Source organism: Phalacrocorax carbo, chromosome 2, assembly GCF_963921805.1.
Source record: "Phalacrocorax carbo chromosome 2, bPhaCar2.1, whole genome shotgun sequence".
In the NCBI taxonomy this organism is placed as follows: Eukaryota; Metazoa; Chordata; class Aves; order Suliformes; family Phalacrocoracidae; genus Phalacrocorax; species Phalacrocorax carbo.
In genome coordinates, this window is record NC_087514.1 from 2,724,037 (window position 1) to 2,742,682 (window position 18,646).

The 18,646-nt window shown below is 45.2% G+C and overlaps 1 protein-coding gene across 4 annotated transcripts in view; it reads right to left on the reverse strand.

Annotated features, from left to right (window-relative positions):
* Positions 1-576: 576 nt before the first annotated feature.
* Positions 577-18,646, reverse strand: part of ADGRB1 (adhesion G protein-coupled receptor B1) — a 287,480-nt gene continuing 269,410 nt past the window's right edge. For all 4 annotated transcript variants that reach the window (XM_064441996.1, XM_064441995.1, XM_064441994.1 and 1 more), the window contains 3 exons: positions 17,709-17,744; positions 15,973-16,077; positions 577-3,415 (listed from right to left, as the gene is read on the reverse strand). In XM_064441996.1, coding sequence (XP_064298066.1) covers positions 3,218-3,415; positions 15,973-16,077; positions 17,709-17,744 — 339 coding nt within the window. In that variant the 3' untranslated portion in view covers positions 577-3,217. The remainder of the gene's footprint in view (positions 3,416-15,972; positions 16,078-17,708; positions 17,745-18,646) is intronic.

Here is an 18,646-nt window from a genome sequence, read left to right on the forward strand (position 1 = left end):
CCTAGCTCAATTCATTTTTTGTCATCTTTCATGAGTGATACCCTTAAGCCCCTCATGCACTGAGCCTTGCTCCTGCTCGCAGCCTGCCTGGTAACGCAGGACACGGCAGGGAAATCCAGGTGAGGATGAGGCTGGCTTTGCAGGCATGCAGGTAGGGTAGCATCAGCATTGCCCTGGCCCGATTGGAAACTATAATCCAGCATCACTGCCCTCTGCCAGTAATGCTGCCAGAGCTGCGTTAAATATTGGCCCCTCACATCATACGATATTGGGAAGGAGGCATTGAGGTTTGGGTTAGAGATACCTGCAGAAAAGCAGGCTGTGCTGTGCAGAAAAGGGAATTCCTTCATGGAAATATGCATCATAAGGGGAGGTATTTTTGGGGGTGTCAAGAAGTTACAAAGCTAAAAGCAAAAGATGCACTCATGGGGCAAGTTTGGCCCTGGGCTATGGCTCTTCTGGAGTAGAGCCGAGGTGGCAGCTTGCAGGTCCAAGAGAGGTGTTTCCCAGCACCCGGGCGTGATGCAAACCACACGTGGGGCATGGGCAGGGGCGCTTTTAAAAAGCAGACATCGCTAGAGTTTACACCTCTTTTATTAGAAATAAGACACATTCATTTTGTGCTCTGAAAACTGTACAGAAAAAAAAAATTGATGAACACAGAGAGGAGGGAGGGGAAGGCATGGCGTGGGGCAGAGCATGGGAAAACAGAAGTAACCGGAGGAGCTGAGCAGAGAAAGTCGAATATCAACAGTTATTAAACAAACATTTATCTCTGTAATTACATAACACCGTTAATGTCCTGCAAGTCGGCTGGAGTGAATGGGTGAATGGGGAAGGTTGGAGAGAAGAGGGCAGGCTTGGTCGGGTAGGGGAGGGGGAAAAAAATAAAAGAGAAAGGAATTAAAACACAGTAGAAAGATATCTGTATGCTAAAATTCATAATGTGTAATTATAATAATTACAATATCATACAACCCGGCATCTGAGGGAGGCCTTTGTGCTTTCCTGTTTCATAGAATAATCTAAAATAGAACAATAATATCACAGTTTTTATAAGTAATCCGTTTCCCTATTTTTTTAACTATTTGGATTTTTTCTAAGTTTTTCTTTCCATCCTTCATATTACACAGTTAATGGCAAGGTAAACGCCACCGTCCTTAAAGATCAGTTGCCCAGGTGGCCCAAAGGAAAGTTGAAGTAGGGATATTTGCATGTCAAGCAGCATCTCTCAGCGGAGGAAACACGACTGGGGTCAGTGATTGTTTTGCATCTTGCATCCATTGCTAGTTTTTCCCTAAAAATATGTTGTTTTTCTTTTTCTTTTTTTTTTTTTTTTAAAAGAAACCCAAACACACAGTAATAACTCAGACCCTGATCAAGCGTTCCTGCTGTCTGGCACAGTCTGGCCACTTGCAGCCAGAGGTTGGTTGCCGCCCATCTCCAAAGCTGGGAGATTTGTTCCAAACATCAGACAGTGCTGGGAATGATAAAAAAAAAGTAAATGAAGTCTGCATGTAATGTCAGTGGTATATTTTTTAATGATAAAAGTATTGCACAACACTTTTTGGGGTGACATGTAGATACCTTTTTTGTAAATAGCCTTGAGAAATGTTTAATGAAATAGAATCATTATTATTATTTTCAGGGTGAAAGAAAAAGACAGTATTTTATGATGAGGAATGTCCTGCTCTCCTGACCAGCTCCACCTCTTCCTTCCTGTAGGACCACAAACCCACCTGCTGGCTCTGGGTACTGGGGAGGGAGGAGAAGAGCCAGCGAGGGGAAAATAGCCAAAGCCCAAACTTAATAAAACAAAGCAAAACATTGCAAGCCAGCAGCGAAGGGGCCATGCGTTCCCACCATCCCAAACTTTCCACGGAGCAACTTGCTTTCCACCTTCAGCAGGTGGCATCCTCACCCCATGCCTGCGCAGTCCTACGGCACAGAAAGGGATTCGAAATGACAAGAGCCAAAGAAAAGAAAGGTCTCGGGTTTCAAGTTCTCTTTTTATTGAAGAAAAGAAAAGAAGAAGGAAAAAAATAGATTATTTTGTTTGTTTGTTTCCAAGTGGACGTTATTCGTGTTGTCAGTTTGTCTCAATGTCCTAAGGCAACATCTCTGTATACCAAATATCTCCAGGTACATTGACGGATCTGTCTTTCCCTCTTTCTCTCTCTGCCTTCCAGGGAGGGGCAGCTTGGAATAAATCTGAGTCCGAAAGCAAGGAAAAATAACAGGGAAAAAAAAAAAAAGGATGAGGCCAAGAGGACCTTTGCAAGGCCCATGCTGAGTTTATCTATTTAACAGTCAATGTAACGACCTACATTCTTCTTGTTGGTCTGTTTTTCTAAGACCTTCGACCCTCTCCCTGGAGATGGGGCGAGCAGGTTTCGGAGGTGGTCCTTTCCTCCTGCACTTGCCCCACTCCTTAGGGTATACAGGAGCTCTGCTGTGGAAGGGTAAGAGGAAGAAGCCCCACCTTACCTCTCCACCCAAGCCATGGATGATTCCACCACTTCCCCCTCCGGGCCCCATGGGGACCCACTGCGGGAGTGCCACGACGCCAGGTCACAGTGTGGCACATAGGAGTGGGAATGTCTTCTTGGCCACCGCTTGGCGCATCCCGTGTCCGTCCTTCTTGGATGAGCTGGTGAGGGAGAGGTGGGGGGGGCGAGGATTAGCAAGGGATGCCACGGACCCTCAAGGCTGGGTCTCCCCCAGGGAGCTACGGCCGGATCACATCCCAGTGAGGCTCCTGCGGGTGTCCTCTCTTGTAGTCCCCAAACAACCTCGATCTTCTTGGCCCTTCGCAGTGGCTGCTGGGCATCCTTCCACACCTCCCTGTGGCAGAGGAGGAAGGCTCCTGGAGTGCAGCAGCAGCCCAAAAGCATCTTGGCAGGGGTCGTCCCCTGCAGTCCCTCCCCACCCTCTGCCTCCTCCTCGCTCTCTTCCTGGTTCAATTCTTCTCCAGTCCTACCTGGGAAAGCTCGTGTTGTCCTGAACCTACAGCTACTATACTCTATAAAGTAATATTCCTTCTCTCTGGTGAGAACAATACAAAAGTTACTCCATCTTACCAAAGGTTTCAAAAGAAACCAAACACTTCTCTCGCTCGGTTCCGATTTAATTTAATCATTTCTTTAAAACGTGGTTTTGTTTTGTTTGTTTTGTTTGTTTTCTGGAAAAAAAAAAAGTCCCTTTCTTCCCTTTCTGCTCAGACCTCTGTCTGAAGGTCAATAATGTCTTGTCCCACCAGGGGGATGGTGGCTCCTGTTTTCTCCCACTCTACAGTTTTTAGTTCTAGGGGAGTCTGTGCCACAGGTTCGATGTCCTTTTTAACCCATGATGGTGGGGACTGGACTTTCCTGATTCCTTCCCAGGGTCTCTTGTTTGGTGTCTGCTGTTTTTCTTGCTGCAAGTGTAAGAAAGGAGAGAGAAAGAAAGAAAGAGGTTAGTGCCTGTGCAAAAAAAAAGCAATTTTTCACCTCCTTCTCTTATATCAAAGGCAAATTTTTCTGTGAAACTCCTGATCCAAAATAAAGTGGGCTTTCAATGAAAATTGCACTTGGTATGAAAGCTGTCTATTTCCAGGAAGAAAATATAAAGGGTTTGTTTTTGGTTTGGTTTGGTTTGGTTTTTTTTCCATTGCTATCTCTATTACCTAATGCCAGGATATTTCACCTTTCAGCTGAGGTTTCTGCCACTTGCATTTCCACTGAAAAAAGTGAACATGGTTTTAAGAATTTAATATCTTTTTCTACTTTTACAGAAAATCCCCACATAGAAATCCAGATTACGATGAGGTCTTTCTGAACATGCACCAACTACATTTTATATGGATGAGAACATATTCCTTATGTAGCACAGCTATTTATAGGCTATTTAATTGCAGCAAAACACGCTAACTATTTTGCCAGTGAACACATGCTGTTTGATGGGCTGGATTGTCAGCTCTGAAACGGAAAGCATTTCCATCAGCTCCACACCAAGCCTTTGAGGCTTTATCGACCGCTGTTAGCCCAGTCTCATGCCAGCATCCCACCATGGATATCAATCCAGAAAATATCTTTCAATGTTTGCACCAAGACAAGACTCTGGGGAGAGCTGAGGCTCTGTAAAACAGGTGTATTCCTCAGTGTGTATATGAGGGGGAGCCCATGCAAAGATTTTTAATTAATTGTTCCACTAAGCTTCTCTCCCTCCCCGAGGGTGATGCTTTTCGCAGTTAATTATCCCCACAAAACACTCCAGCACTGGGCAAGAAAAGGCTTCCCTGCATGTGACAGGAGCACAGAGCCCTTTTGAGCCACCCGCCAAAGGGAACGCAGCGGCTAGCGGTAAGGGTGGGAGGAAAGACAGCTGCATGGAGGATGACAACAAGGAGATAAGAAGTCTGGGGAGAAGGTGAGGAGACAGACATGGAGGTGACATGCAGCCCAGGACGTGTCACAGCTCAACGCTGTCACCAAAATCCATTGAGTGGAGATGAAGCCACACATAGACTGCGGTGTCATGATTGCACTCCAGGATGCTGCAGAGATTGCTGCAGCCCCATAGGAAACCTAGACACCCATCCTCTACATGCTAATCCACCCCCCTTAGCTTCTGATTCTGTCCTTTCCTAAGAGACTTCTGTAAGTCTGTTTATCCCACCTCCATAATGCAACACCGATAAGAAAGGTATTGTAACGTTACCCTCGCAGGGACAGCTTTCATCACATCACCCAAGCCATGAATTTTGCTTTTCCAAACTTTCATCCTCGATATAAAAATAAGATTTGTTTGCAGTTGCTCCTGCATGCCCGCAGCTGCTCACAGGGAGAAGGCACTGGGTGAGGTCGTTTGGTGGCTGGATATTGGCAAAAGTAGGAACCAGGTAAACCTGGTCTTCTCAATGTGAAGTGAAAATATTCTGCAATCATCTTTATTTTAATTCGAAGGGAGAAGAATAAGTTTTTAAAAGTCCATTGAAAGAGAATTGTTTTTGAAAAAAAAATCAAGTTTTGGAAAGGTATTTTTCAGAATACTGTAAAACTTGTTATTTCTTGATATCTGCAGCTGTGGTTTTCGTTTTACTCTAAGACACAGGGCTTTTCTTATCCTGTTGGTATTATTCTTATTTTATTGCATGATGTAACACAATGGTGATTAGTACTAATATGACAGAAAAATATGATAAAATTGTTGACTTATTATCTATTTTGGAACTTATTTAAGAACCAGTGCCACTAAAAACTTGAAACCTTTTTATCTCTCTGTGTGTCTTAATGAGACGAGTTTGAGACTTCCTGAAGTGAAACTTCTACCCACGGTGTTTTGCAGGCCATTAGACTGCCATGAAAAGATGAAGCAAGAAAGTACATATAAAGACAAAAGCACATACAGAGCAAAAGATGGAGTGAAACTAAAAGCTTCCCAAAAGGTGAAGAATAAAAAGCTTGGTCAGAACAGCTCCCTTCAATCAAAACCATTTTGTTTTCTCCTACAATTGCTGTAATGCCACAAGTTTTCAAAGTTACCGATGTCCACAGCTGTATTATTTAACAGAGCAGTGCAAATGATCATATGCATGAAGTTCATAAATAATTCCATTTTTTCCCTCATATGAAAGCCCTTCTTTGATGGCATTGTTTACGGCCACCTTCAGCATCAGGTTCTTCTATTCCCAACCAATCTTTGTTTTAACCGTCCCTCCGTCTGCCACACTCCTGACCTTCATCCTCTCCTTCATCCTGAGGATGCACCCAGATCTGATCATGTACACTGAACGTGATCAGCAAACCTCAGAGCTCTTCTTGTCATGGGCTGCTTTTGAGCTACTGAGCGAGAGCAGCTGCAAACCCACGCAGGGAACAGAAATTGGGAAACTCTCCCCCCCACACACACCCCCAGCAGTTATAAGTTCTCATCTACAGCAGTGGCCAGACCTTTCACTGGGGAACAAGACCTGAGGGTTACAGTAATTATTCAAGGGCAATAAAAACAGACTTTAATATTGTGAATGATTAAGAAGGGATAAATTAAGAAAGGAAGAGAGAATGAAACAGGAAACTGCACTATGCCAGTGCATATCTCCACTCTGCACCTGCATCTTGAATATTATGTGCACTCCGTGGGCTTCCCGATAGAAGGATATAGGGGAACTGACAAGGATGGCCAGTTTACAGCCATGAACCAATTTATAGAACATGTTCTATAGGAGAAGAATTATACAGACTAAAATTTTCAGCCTTTAAAAGAGATCGTAGATGGATGTGAAAGAGGTCTATGAAACTCTTAGTGGCTTGTTGGTGATGGCACTACTGATGGTAGTGATCATCTCTGCCAACACAAGAACTACAGGGCATGATGAGACACGAGGCAGTGCCTATCCCAGCCCAGAGTGAACCCCAGGAGCAGGTCCTGCACAAGGTGCCACATTTCCACAGGTCTCTGTTGATGCTGAAAACTTCCAAAGTTATAAAAAGTATGTGGAAACATTCACAAAAGCAACATCCATTCAGTACTACGAGGTAAAGTGACACCATTCTGCATCGGGGCATCTCTAAGCACAAATTAGTGGAGTCTTGGGGATCCTTTTGAAGATGCAGTACTAGATGCTTGCCCTGCTCTTTTATTTTTCCCAAGCTGCCTTATACTCTGCCATGGAGAGGAGGCAGGGCCAGACTGGCCTTGGGTCTGACCCCATACAGTTGTTTCTATCTAGCTTATCGTATCATGTGTTATTTAGGTATGGCTGCAGTGAGCTTAGTGACTCCAATGATGTCTACTTACAGCTAGAAGATGAAAAGGAGCCTCTGGAGATCAGCAAATGGAAAGAGGAGGCTTGATTTTAGTTTCCCCTTTCTCAGGAAAGAATTAGACTTCTCTAGTGATGCTGTGAGCGGAGGTGCTATCTCAGGGGTGGGAGGCAGTGTTTGTCCACCAAGGTGCACCAGCAGCTCACAGAGCTGCATGCATGGCCGTGATCTGAGCTCGGGTGCAGAAGGACTCAGTGCCCAGTCGTGTCTCTGAGCAGGTTAAACATAACCAGCCAGGCTGAGCTCTGGCAAGGATGCTGGGAGACAAAAGAAAATCTTCTCCTCTTGGCAAGAGGCACCCTGGGAATTGGTAGAAGCGTTCTGCAAACAGCACCCTTATTCTTTCCCTCCATATGGAAAAGGTTTTTATCAGGTCTGGGCCACTTGAACAGCTTATAGAACCAGCCACTGGGCTCATGCTTCAGCTCTGGCATTTTCCTCCAGCCTCACTGTGGGGTCTTAGCAATCCTTACAGACAGGAGGGAAAACCTAGCTATGCACAGAAAAGAAGAAAAAACCTGGAGAGAGGATTGTGTAATCTGGCTGTAAAAGGCGCCGGTGCTGGCCCAGGGCCTGGCATCTTGGAGGCAGCCAGGAATGGCCCAAGACAGGAGCTGAAAGCAGCAGAGGCTGCTCTGCCAGTAACTCACAGAGACAGAGCCATTACTCTGCCCTGACACAGCCCATGAGCTTCTGGCTGTCGGGAAGGGGGGAAATGTTTATCTTTTCCTGCCTGGTGCCAGGATGGCGGAGAAGACTCTGTCAGAGGGGTAGGAAGGGAGGGAGAGCCCAGACACAAGGCTGGGGTAAAACCTGCTGCAAAGGGGAGACTGGAGATCTTCATCACCCTGATGTCACTTGGAGTCTCCTACATTCAGCTGTGGATTTCATTTTGGCTGCACACCTTTAAGGCAGTGCGAGTGGATTTGGGACAAAAGGAATTTAAGATGCAGTGCCAACAAACCCCCCAAATCCCTAACAAAGACAGAGGCAAAGTGTGTGGAGATAATAACACAGCCTTCTTCTAAAGCTAGTCCTGGCAGACTCCAATGAATCACCTGTGCTGGACTCATGGTGGCTGTGGAAAGGTGATGGTGGCGCAGCGAGGCACCTTCCCACCATGGGCTCTTCTGCACCTTGGCTCTGTGCTGCCGTCAAGGGTCCAGGCTGGCTTCATCTAGAGTCCCTGGCTCCTGACACAACTGTTTTGCTTAGGAGTGGCATCAATGTATAGCATAATCACAGAATCCCAGAATCCCAGGTTGGAAGGGACCTCAGGGATCATCTAGTCCAACCTTTCTAGGAAGAGCACAGTCTAGACAAGATGGCCCAGCACCCTGTCCAGCTGAGTCTTGAAGGTGTCCAATGTGGCCGAGCCAACCCCTTCCCTGGGGAGATTATCCCAATGGTGACTGTCCTCACTGTGAAAAATTTCCCTCTCGTGTCCATTCGGAATCTCCCCAAGAGCAACTTGTGTCCATCCCCCTTGTCCTCTCCATGGGACTCCATGTAAAAAGGGAGCCTCCATCTTCTTTGTAGCTGCCCCTTAAGTACTGGTACACTTAAGGGGTAGTTAAATACAGCATGGGGGACTGACCGGCTGCTCTAAGACAGCTTTCATTTCACACTTCAGTCAAGAACAATGAAATGTGCAAACTGTTAAGATGCATGTCCTTATGTTTGGGGTTTTTTTGTTGTTGTTGTATTCTTTTTTGTTTGGTTGCTTCTTTTTTTTAAATACCCAATTTTTATGGTTGCCCTGAATAACCTGAAGAGGAATTCAGTGCTTTCTACAGAGCACTCTGGGACAACTCCCCTAGAACCAGCTACTCCCATGCTGTTTTCATTGCCTCTAGTGTCAACTTGAAGGATATTTCATGACCCAAATGGTCTCTCCCCATGACATTGATGACTCTAGGACCAGAATGAAGTTATTCAGACTGTATAGCAGGGAATCTGAAAGATAAATGTAGCTCACACTGTCTAATCCATCTTTGGATCAATGTCGATGAAAAGTGATTAGAAAATGGGAAAGCTGACTTGTTTTTTTACAGAATGATAAATTTTCCTTTCGTTTGAAACAAGTAGCTGCAGTTCCTTCATTTTATGCTACCAAACTATAAAGATTATACTTTCTCTTTTTTCATTTAGGAGAAAAGCAAAATAAAAGGAAGTGGCTGATTTTGTTCAGAATTTCATATTTTTGGGAAAAAAAAAGAAGAAGAAATAATTTTTGGGTTGAACTTGCATTGATGGTAATCAGTTAGGAAACTCAAAATAACCAGCATTTGCTGGGTTATAGAAGTGTCTCCTGTTTCTGCATTCTCTTAAGTTCAGACGGTCTAACCTGTAGGGGCTGCTGTGAGCCAAAGTCTAGCGAGGCCATGGACAACTGAAGATGAATAGGCACCGATTCAAGGAGCTCTTTCACAGACCTGCAGGGGCTCTTTCCATAGGCTTGTAAACCATTCCTTGCCTGAAGGTTGCAGACAACACCCGTGGTCCCACCAGCATGAGAAACAGCCTATTCCCCACGCTGTTCTTGCTGTTAATCCAGCTGGTCAACATACCAACCTTTTTTCGGACAACGCCTATGGTCTACTGAGGAGACCACTCCACTTGGCTGACATGGAGGGCTGGGTGTTCCCAAAATGCTGAAATCATTCCAGGCTCCCCCATGCCTCACAGGGGCACCAAGACACTCCAGGGTGGGACCAAGAGCACCCAAAGCACAATTATTTATAGAGTTGTTTGGGTAACCAGTCCAAACAATAAGGAGCTGCAGGGTTTTGGAGGAGCTGGTGGCCAGTTAGCATCAAAGGGCAGGGCAGGAACTGACTGTGGACACAGAGGCTACAGGGTATAAGAAGTCTCTCTGAGTCATACAGAGTAACTGATGCCTGGTGTCTGGGACTCAAGGTATCAGATGATCTACAGGAGGCGGTGAACTGCTGATTTGGACACCCGGTAGCTGACAGATGGTTTATGGCTGAATGAGTTAAGGCTTGACATAATTTTCATAACAGAATTTATTGTGGTAATTATTATATTTTATGTAGCATTCCTCCCTATAAAAGTTACCTTAATTGGTCTTTTAAAATTTGCCCGTTACCAAAGCCTCTAAGAAGTGCAGAGAGGATTAAACAGATGGCATGGAGGAGACACCTCACCTGCAACTGGAGCTTTCCTTGAAGAGGGACACACAATTTTCAACAGGAGGAGCACAGCCCTCCAGTTTTCTAAACCCTCAGTGAGGAATGAGCCTGAGTTTGACACAACCACCACCATCTGAGCTCCTCCATCCCCCAGCCTCAGCCCATGCAAAGAGGTTCCCATGGACACAAGCCAAACTTTCCCACCTGGGAGCTGGGCTGCTGGCTCCCCAGGTAGCTAAAGAAAGGCCAGGTAGCCAGCAAGCAAGCGAATTAATTCTGTCATGCAGCAGAGGCTGCCAGGGAGACACACGGCCCTGACTAGGAATGATTTGTAATATTGACTAATATTCCTTTTTCCTCACTACTCTGTTAGAAGCCAAAGCAAGTGCTGGTGGGACAGGGACACCCTCCAGGTGTCTGAAGAAGATCTTGACCTGAGAAGAGAAAGTGGGTAATTAAGCCAAAAACATTGTCTAGCAGGAAGTAGGAAAAAGACAGAATGGCAGAAACAACTTTGTCTCTTTTTCCACTGGAATTTGGAGCAAGGGCTTGTCCAGAACCAACAGAAAGATGGGACTGGATTTGAGAGCCGAGTTACAGACCGAGTCCAGATCCTGTCTGTGAACTCTAGGACAGGGCTCAGCCAAAGCAAAAGCCATTTGAGCTGCAGAGAGCTAAACGTAGCAAGTAGCTAATAAGCAAGAAAGAGCAAACCAGAGAAATCTGCAGAGCTCTGTTCAGCGTGGCTTTTGCTGACCTCTGCACAAGTAAAGAGCTGCTGTTTAAGATTAATGCAAAGGCGGGTGCTGGCAAGAAGAGAGGAATATGTATGTGATTCAAACTTCTCTAATGGAGCTGGATCAAAGGATTCCTGCTGAGGGGGGAAGGCAGGAGTGTCACTTCCATTGCTTTCAAAGCTGGGCTAACTGGAGAAGAAACAAAGCCCTCGCTTCCCTTAAAGGCTGCAAAGCCTCCGCTTTCATACCATGCTGTTGCAGAGGATGCAAACCCCTCCTGATGTCCAACCCAAGCACTGGAATTTCTTTAGCAATTAGCTCAGAGGGAGGAGCAGTGTTGGAGATGCTTTACCCTGACAATAGAGATCTGCGCAGGAAAATAGTTCCCAGGTGGTACAAAGTAGCTTGACAATAACCACTGCCCTGCTTGAATGCGGATAGCTCGCAGCTGCAGGAATTTAGACCTTGGGAAGTGCGTGTACTTAGGAGGAAACAAGATTAAAAAAATGCATGTTGGAGCCTACAGTCTGTCAGGTAAAGGGCAGCCTTTTAAATGGAGAAGCAAACTTACAGCAAGGTTTCCAACAATGGGATTTGGTTTGGGTTTGGGTTTGGTTTTGTTGTTGTTGCTGGGGTTTTCTTTTTTTTTGTTTTGTTTTGTTTTTTAGCCATTGGGTGACTAAATAACAATTCAAAGTGATGGGAGTAATTAAGAAGGAAGAACTCTGCTGTCTGAGTCGGTACCAACCTAACGTTTCAATATGCATTTGTTTGGGCAGCAAAACGTGCCTTAAAGCTTCTATGAAGAAATATCTACGATCCTGGTGGAAGCCACTCAGTACTTATTGAAACCTTAAAAATGAAGGCTTGGTGGATCCCAGACACCGAGAGGATTTTTAATTTTAATCACTTAGGTTGCATGGTGTGGACGGCTGGGGTTTTTGATGCAAATCCTGCTGTGTTTGTCTCCAAGTCTTTGGTTCCTTTCATGATTCCTGGCTGCAAATAAGCTGGCTAGGGGATAAATATTCAGCAACCACAGCTCATTCAGCTTTCTGCTCAGGGTCTCCACCAGCTTCCAGTTTGGTCAGGGATAAAATGGAACAGCAACAGTGTGCAACCTTCACACATAGGCTGGCTGCAAGTCATATGGGGGAGGAGGATGAGCAAGTAAATCCAGCTGTTTCTGAGATACACTTTTTAGATTCAAAGTCTCTTCAGGTGGACAGAGATAATCTGTTCCAAGCTCTAGCATAACAGGAGCAAAGGGGTCTTGCCTATAACCCTGTAACTTCCTTTTGAGTAAGGGCTGATTTTTCAAAAATCATCGCCATCTTCCTTGCTCATCTGAACTTGAAGACTGCAAGAGACAGAAGATTTACCATAGCCCATGTAAGGTCATACAGAGATCTATTAACACACTAAAAATTGACTTTTCAACTTGCAGTCGTCAGGTCTTGCTGTACGTCAGTCTGCTAGTATCTTAATTCCATAGCAAGGAAAAGTTAGCCTTGGTTAACAGTGTCTGCATTCCTGATTAGTTCATAAAGCCACAAATGAGTGTGACCCCTTTGCTGCAGAGGTGAGGTGGCCTAGGCTTGAATGCAGGTGGATGTGTGCTTCTCTGTGCTTTGAACATGTATCCTGTTGGACAATGTGATTTTAATCAGGAATAGCTGAGTGTGCTTCCAATGGGAGCATTTTTATAGTTGAGATACATGCATAGGAAAGTGCACGTCACATGGAATAGATTTAATGTAATAAACTGAAAAAAAAGACAGGGAAAAGCAGGGAAAATCCCATGTTTGTTGCCCAAGGAAGGACAATTCTGTATTATTGTACTCTGAGGCTCAAGTTACTTTAGCATTAGCAGTGTGCTTTGGTTTATAGCAAAATAACTGCAGCAAGCACTGGTGTCACAGTGGTTCATGGGAATGCATTAAATATGGCTAAGATTCAGATGTGGTTGGCGTTTCAGGCAGTATTCTGGTTCTCCTAATTGCCTACCTCTGACATACCACCCTGGCAATATTGCTCATTAGTAAGTTGATGACAGGTCAGCTGATGATGGCAGTGGGGACACCCCAGTTTCAGCGGGATATGGATTAGTCTCCAGACCTTTGCTGTAGCAGTTCTGACTTCAACGGTGACATGTGATGGCTAGCAGCAGTGTTGCACACTGCTTTGGATCGCATGCATGCTTCCACCCTGTGTCCTCCAGTGCAAGGGAGAAGAAAGGTCCCAAGGAAGGAGTCCTTGTCCTCTGGGTGAGGGGAAAGCAGAATTTGTCTCCAAACTTGTCCCTGCATCTGCAGGATGAGGGACAAGCTCAGAGGCCTTTGGCAAGGCTGCCTTTGATAAGGATTGGGTCATTCTCACATCAGAAATGGACCTTGTAAAGGAGGAAAGCTGAACAGCTCTAACATGCAGGACTCCCTGATTATGTCTGCAGCTCTGCCAGTAACTACTCTGCGACAGTGGGCAAAGGGCAGTCGTCTTTATTTTTCAAGTGTGCACTGTGGTAATATTTATCCAAAGTTAAATGTGTCAGAATACTTAGGAGCAACATATGCGCTCATACAAACCTTCAGGTCTTTGCTGAAGACCCCTTAAAACCCATATTTTACCACTGCAGCTGGAGAAATTCTCAACAGTAAACACATGCGATGGTTGAATTTTCAACCCCTCTTCCTAAAGAGATGGAAGATCTATTTCTTCCTCCCATCCTTCTGTTGGTGCTTCCTTCAATTTGACAATGTAGTAGTTAATCTGAGAGGAACTATGTATTCAGTGTGATGAGGTAATCAGTTTTGGCCAGTGCACTGAAGTACAGTGAGGACTAACATGTACATCGAAAATGAAACTCAAACCAATCCCTAAAAAGGACCAGCGCCATTCCTAGGAAGTCCCAAAGGAGGTCTGTCCTATGTAGACATTTAGTTAAAATCTCAGCAGCACCTTTCTGACCTTGGAGTTGAAGGAGGAGAGACGAAGTGCAAGATTAGGAAAAGCATGATATCTAGGAAAGTACCAAGGACAATGGGACATGCTGCTGGGAGAGGCTGGGAAACTGCCAAGGCTGGAGAGAGACTTGGTAGCTTGACTTTGTAGCTGCTGATTTAAAAGGGAAATCAAAGATACAGCAATGCAGGCAGATGGACTAGACCCAGTAAACAACCCTTCTGCTCTGTGATGCTAGGTGTGAAAGGGTTCAAGGGTAATCCAGGATCTTTATGACCTTGTTCATGCCCACAAGGCAAGGACTTTTCTACTGGTGAAGAAGCATTGGAAGGAAGTTTGGATTCATGCATCATGGAAGGGTTTGGAACAGGCCTACAATGCTCCTCAATGCAAAACAAAAGCCAGACTTACGCTAACGTTAGTTTTATCACTTCCACCAGAAGAAATACTCCATCGTTTTATAACCTAAACATACATAAAAGAGAGAAAAAATCTTTTGTTGTTATTTTAATCCCTGGTAGCCGCAGTTTGCCTTCTCAGGGCAAGCTGAAGATGGGAGATGATTTCCAGTGGGGTCCCCAGCAGCAAATGGCAGAAAAAGAGGGGAAGAAAGCTATTTAGTTTTCTTTATACTGCTTTGGATGGTTTTAAACCAATACCCACTACTGACTTGCCAGTAATGATCTTTGCAAGCTCACCCTCTCAGGTTACACCCAAGTCAAAATCACGGCCTGAAAAAGATTCAGTCAATATGCAAAGGCCACCTTCACAGCTTTTTTTCTCAGCAGTTCAAAGCTCTTTGATGTTGAGACGGGTAACTTTAATTCTAGACAGATGCATCTCCGAAGTGCTCAGAACATCTCAATCTATATAACACTCCTGCAATCATATCACAGATTAGCTTTTACGTAGTATTTAGGCATTTCTGATTTTACAGCTGTACCATACCTAAATAATAGAAAAAAAGCAGAGAGATGCAAATTCAGTGAAATGCTTTGGGATTCTTGGCCAACACAGGCTTCTTTGAACTGAACCTGTCTGCTAAATTCACTATCCCTCTCATTCTGTAACACTGTACAGCCCATAATGACATCTTGCCACACAAAATAAAAGTAGGATTTGCTGGGACCATGTCTCTGGAATTCAGCACAGCAATGCTGTGAGATCTGAACACAGACCAAAGGCACAGCTGTGCTCTGCTTCTACAAAGAACCAAACTAAACCTCTTCTTCAATCACCTTCTGAGCTTGCATCTTGCCTCTAAGGGAGTCCCATCAGAATAAACCCCACTAGTACTTCCGTGGTCATGCTGTAGGTGACTCCGCATCCTGGATCTGACTTTGCTTGCAAATGACCAAGAATGTTACAAACAGCTCACCTTGCCCCTCTCCTGAGTGCAGGTACAACCCAAATTTCATTTCTGACTGCCAACCTGACCTTTCTGCTTGTTTTTCCCTTCAGTTGGAGTAGATACCCTTCCTTGTAACCTTTCGGCTCTTGCCCAGCAGGCTTAATGGGCTGAGGCATGGGGGAAGGTGCCATCAGCCTGCCCTGCCTTATTTGCGTTATCCACATCACTTAGTACAAAAGCTCCTGTATGTTTTCCTAGTACCAAATCCCTGCCCTGCTGCAAGGCTGCAAGGTCTTTCCCTCAGCCTGCCTCCCTCAAAGTCTCTTCTTGCCCTGGAAGTTTGCTCCTGTCAAGGAGGGCCATGTATACGGTGATGAGCTGCCGCAAACACCCTCATGTTGCATTTCATTAGCATGCAGTCCTCAGGAAGTGCTGCCACCATCACAGCTTAAACCCCGTTGCTGTGGCTTTCCTAAATAACTATGCCCAACACTGTTGCCTTGGCTTCCAGCTCAGACCCTGCAAGTGGGATAGAAGGTTCCTGCTGTCGTCACCTTCTGCCCTCTCCCCTTTCCACCTAGATTTCCTCAAGGCTGTTCTGGTTTCCAGTTCCTAGTTATGAGTGGATGGATGGGGCACTCAGAGATGACCTGAACGGGAATGCAAAGAACAGACGAGGACACAGGGAACAGAGACGAACCAGACAACAGGCTCCATTCACCATGAACAGACACGAGGACAGGCATTCTCCTTCTGGGCTGCTCACCACTCTTTAGTTAAACTAGTGGTACCTCTGTGACTCTCTGTGTCCTGTATGATTCACATGTGCTTGTTGCAACATGCATGGACAGAAAAATCAAGGAAAGGCATTCGATGAGGGCTCCTACACTTTTCTGCTTCTTCCTGTGCTCCTGCTGGCACTAGAGAGCTCTAGGAGCTGATGGTTCTGCAAGTGTCTGACTAACCTTGCTGTCCGTTGTTGGAGACTCCTTCTCCTTCTCTGCGTGCTGGAGTTTTCTGTTCAGGTCTTGGAACATGTCTTGGTGACGTTTTCTTGTGTGCATGATTTTCTGAAGCAAACACAAGGGCCATGGGTCAGCAAACCCTACTGAGCTGTACAGAAACAACATATCTTCCCCCCAAGGTTACATACATTATTAGAACCCGCCTCTCTCCCTGAAGGTGCAGTCTGGCATGCCTAAACTGCCTTCCAATTTCACTGAGGAGCCAGTGTAGCACTGCCTTTATTTTCAGAATGAGATGGTGGGAGAAAGTGGAAAAGACCGATTTTTCACGTTATGGTTACCCTAAACCTGCAACTGCCAACTGTTTATACAGCAGAGTTTGTGTTTGACAGGAGGTGTTCTGCCAGCTTGACCTAGGAAGCTTTGCTGTCCTTCTTTAACTGACACGTGACCCCATGCCCACTCTGTTCTCAGTGTGCCTCCTCTGCAAATGTGTTCAGAGCTTACCCAAACATGTAGGATTTGGATACAAGAAGTTCCATCAGAAACTCTTCCATAATTTCCATTCCATAGAATCACAGATTCATTAAGGTTGGATAAAACCTCTAAGATCATCAAGTCCAACCATCAACCCAACACCACCAGGCCTTCTAAACCAAAGTGCCACATCTACACATTTTTTGAACACCTTCAGGGATGGTGACTCCACCACCTCTCTGGGCAGCCTCTTTCTTTGTATTTTGGCTGTTCTGCATTTCACTTCTATCTTTTACTGCCTAGAAGAGGCAGGACCAGTTTCTACAAGGACTTCCCTTTGCATGTAAAAGCATGTTGAATATGGTTTTCTTGTGCTCTGCCAATCGGATAAGGTGGCTCAAATAGTCCGGGACCAACTTGAAGTATCAGCTTAGATGTACCCATGGTGCCTCAATTTCAGACCAAGCTCACAACCTGGAGCTCTGAAGTGATTCTAGCATTAAGGCAACTCCTCCTGGGCCCTTAGCGTGACTGTTTCTGAATAAGCTAGTAGCTTTGAAGGGAAAGGGTAGCTCTCCCGGGAAGGATGCCATGACTGGACTCAGGATAGCTACACTAGCTCTCAGTAGCCCCCACAGATCCTCTGTGGAGGATTGGCTCTTTCAAAAGCTTTCCACACTGCCTCAGGTGTGAGGACAGCCATTTCCTTACATACAGTATAGACTTTTTCCACCCAGGCTAATTCTGTGAGGTTCATTAATAGGTGTGAAAGACCAGGGCTGATGATGCATTGTGACACTGGGGATATATTGGCTTCCTTTCTGTTAAGCAACAGATGTTGTGCACAAAAGGCAAGGCATTTTAGGCCACTAATCAAATGTACGTGTGCTTCCCAAACAGGAACATGGTGCAGTCACCTGTACCGCTCCATCAACACTCCGTAAGCATTTTACTCACAGAGGACAAGCTACAGTCCTTGGGCAAGCCAAAGAAAGATCTTGATTTACAAAAGTTAACACAGAAGCTGCTCTATAAATTAAGCTTGAGCCAATATAAATCACCCTTTTTTTTTTTTATCAGCACAGGGTAAGCCTTACTGGGCAGCCAACACAAGTCTTTCAATCCACCATTTTTAAACCCTTGAAGAAGCTTTTTGGCAAAGGCAGCACTCCTGCAAAGGTGCCAGAAAGAAAAGAAGGCAGTATTTCTCTTTCTTGTCCTACACATTGAAAAACGCATTCAGAAAAGGATGTACTTACCTCAAAATCTAGCTCTGCATACCGGGATTTCCGCCTCTGGGTATTCAAAAGAAAAAGAGATGGGTGAAGGTTAGTAAGGGATTGATGCTGGTCATTGGGCACAAACTGAACCACATGGTAGATAAGACAGGGAGAGCCCTTCTCCTTTTCCTTCCTCCTACACCTTTAACATGTTTCTCTGGCTCTTTGTGATGGAAAGTGCTGGCCATTTAGAAGGATTCCTATCAAAAAACACTGAGTGCCAAGGAGGGCTGAGCATGTGCTGAGCATGGGAGTTTGTCCAATTCAAGCCCCTGTTCTAGGTATGAGCTTGCAGGTGGTTCACAGAACGGAAAGCAGAGAGGCTCAGCCAAGTCATCTACTCGTGCTTTTGAGCATCAGTCAGCCAAGACTGAAGCTTGGACAGCAATGGCTGAGACCTGCTCTCTGACAGTAGGCAAGAAAAGGGTCAGATGCTGAGAAGTAGGAAAACTAGGACAGACGTCAGCGTACAGTCTAGGGAGAACTTCTAATATATGTAATGAGTTATCACAGGTCAGAAAGAGAGGGCTGCACTTATAGAATCATAGAATCATTAAGGTTGGAAAAGACCTCTAGGATCATCAAGTCCAACCATCAACCCAACATCACCAGGCCCCCCAAAACATGCCCTGAAGTGCCATGTCTACACGTCTTTTAAATACGTCCAGGGATGGTGACTCCCCCACCTCTCTGGGCAGCCTGATCCATGCAAAACCTCTGACATCCTTCTGATGCTAAGAGCATTGTGGGGCATGCCTTAGGGTCAATTAACACATGTGATCACTAGGGTTTTCTCATCTGTATCATGACTGATGTCATCAAAAGAGGAAACCTGCATTACCTGTAGGGCTAAAGACAGTCCATCCAGCAATGGAATATGCCTACGGAAGTCATGAGGGATTTTAAATGTTAGATTA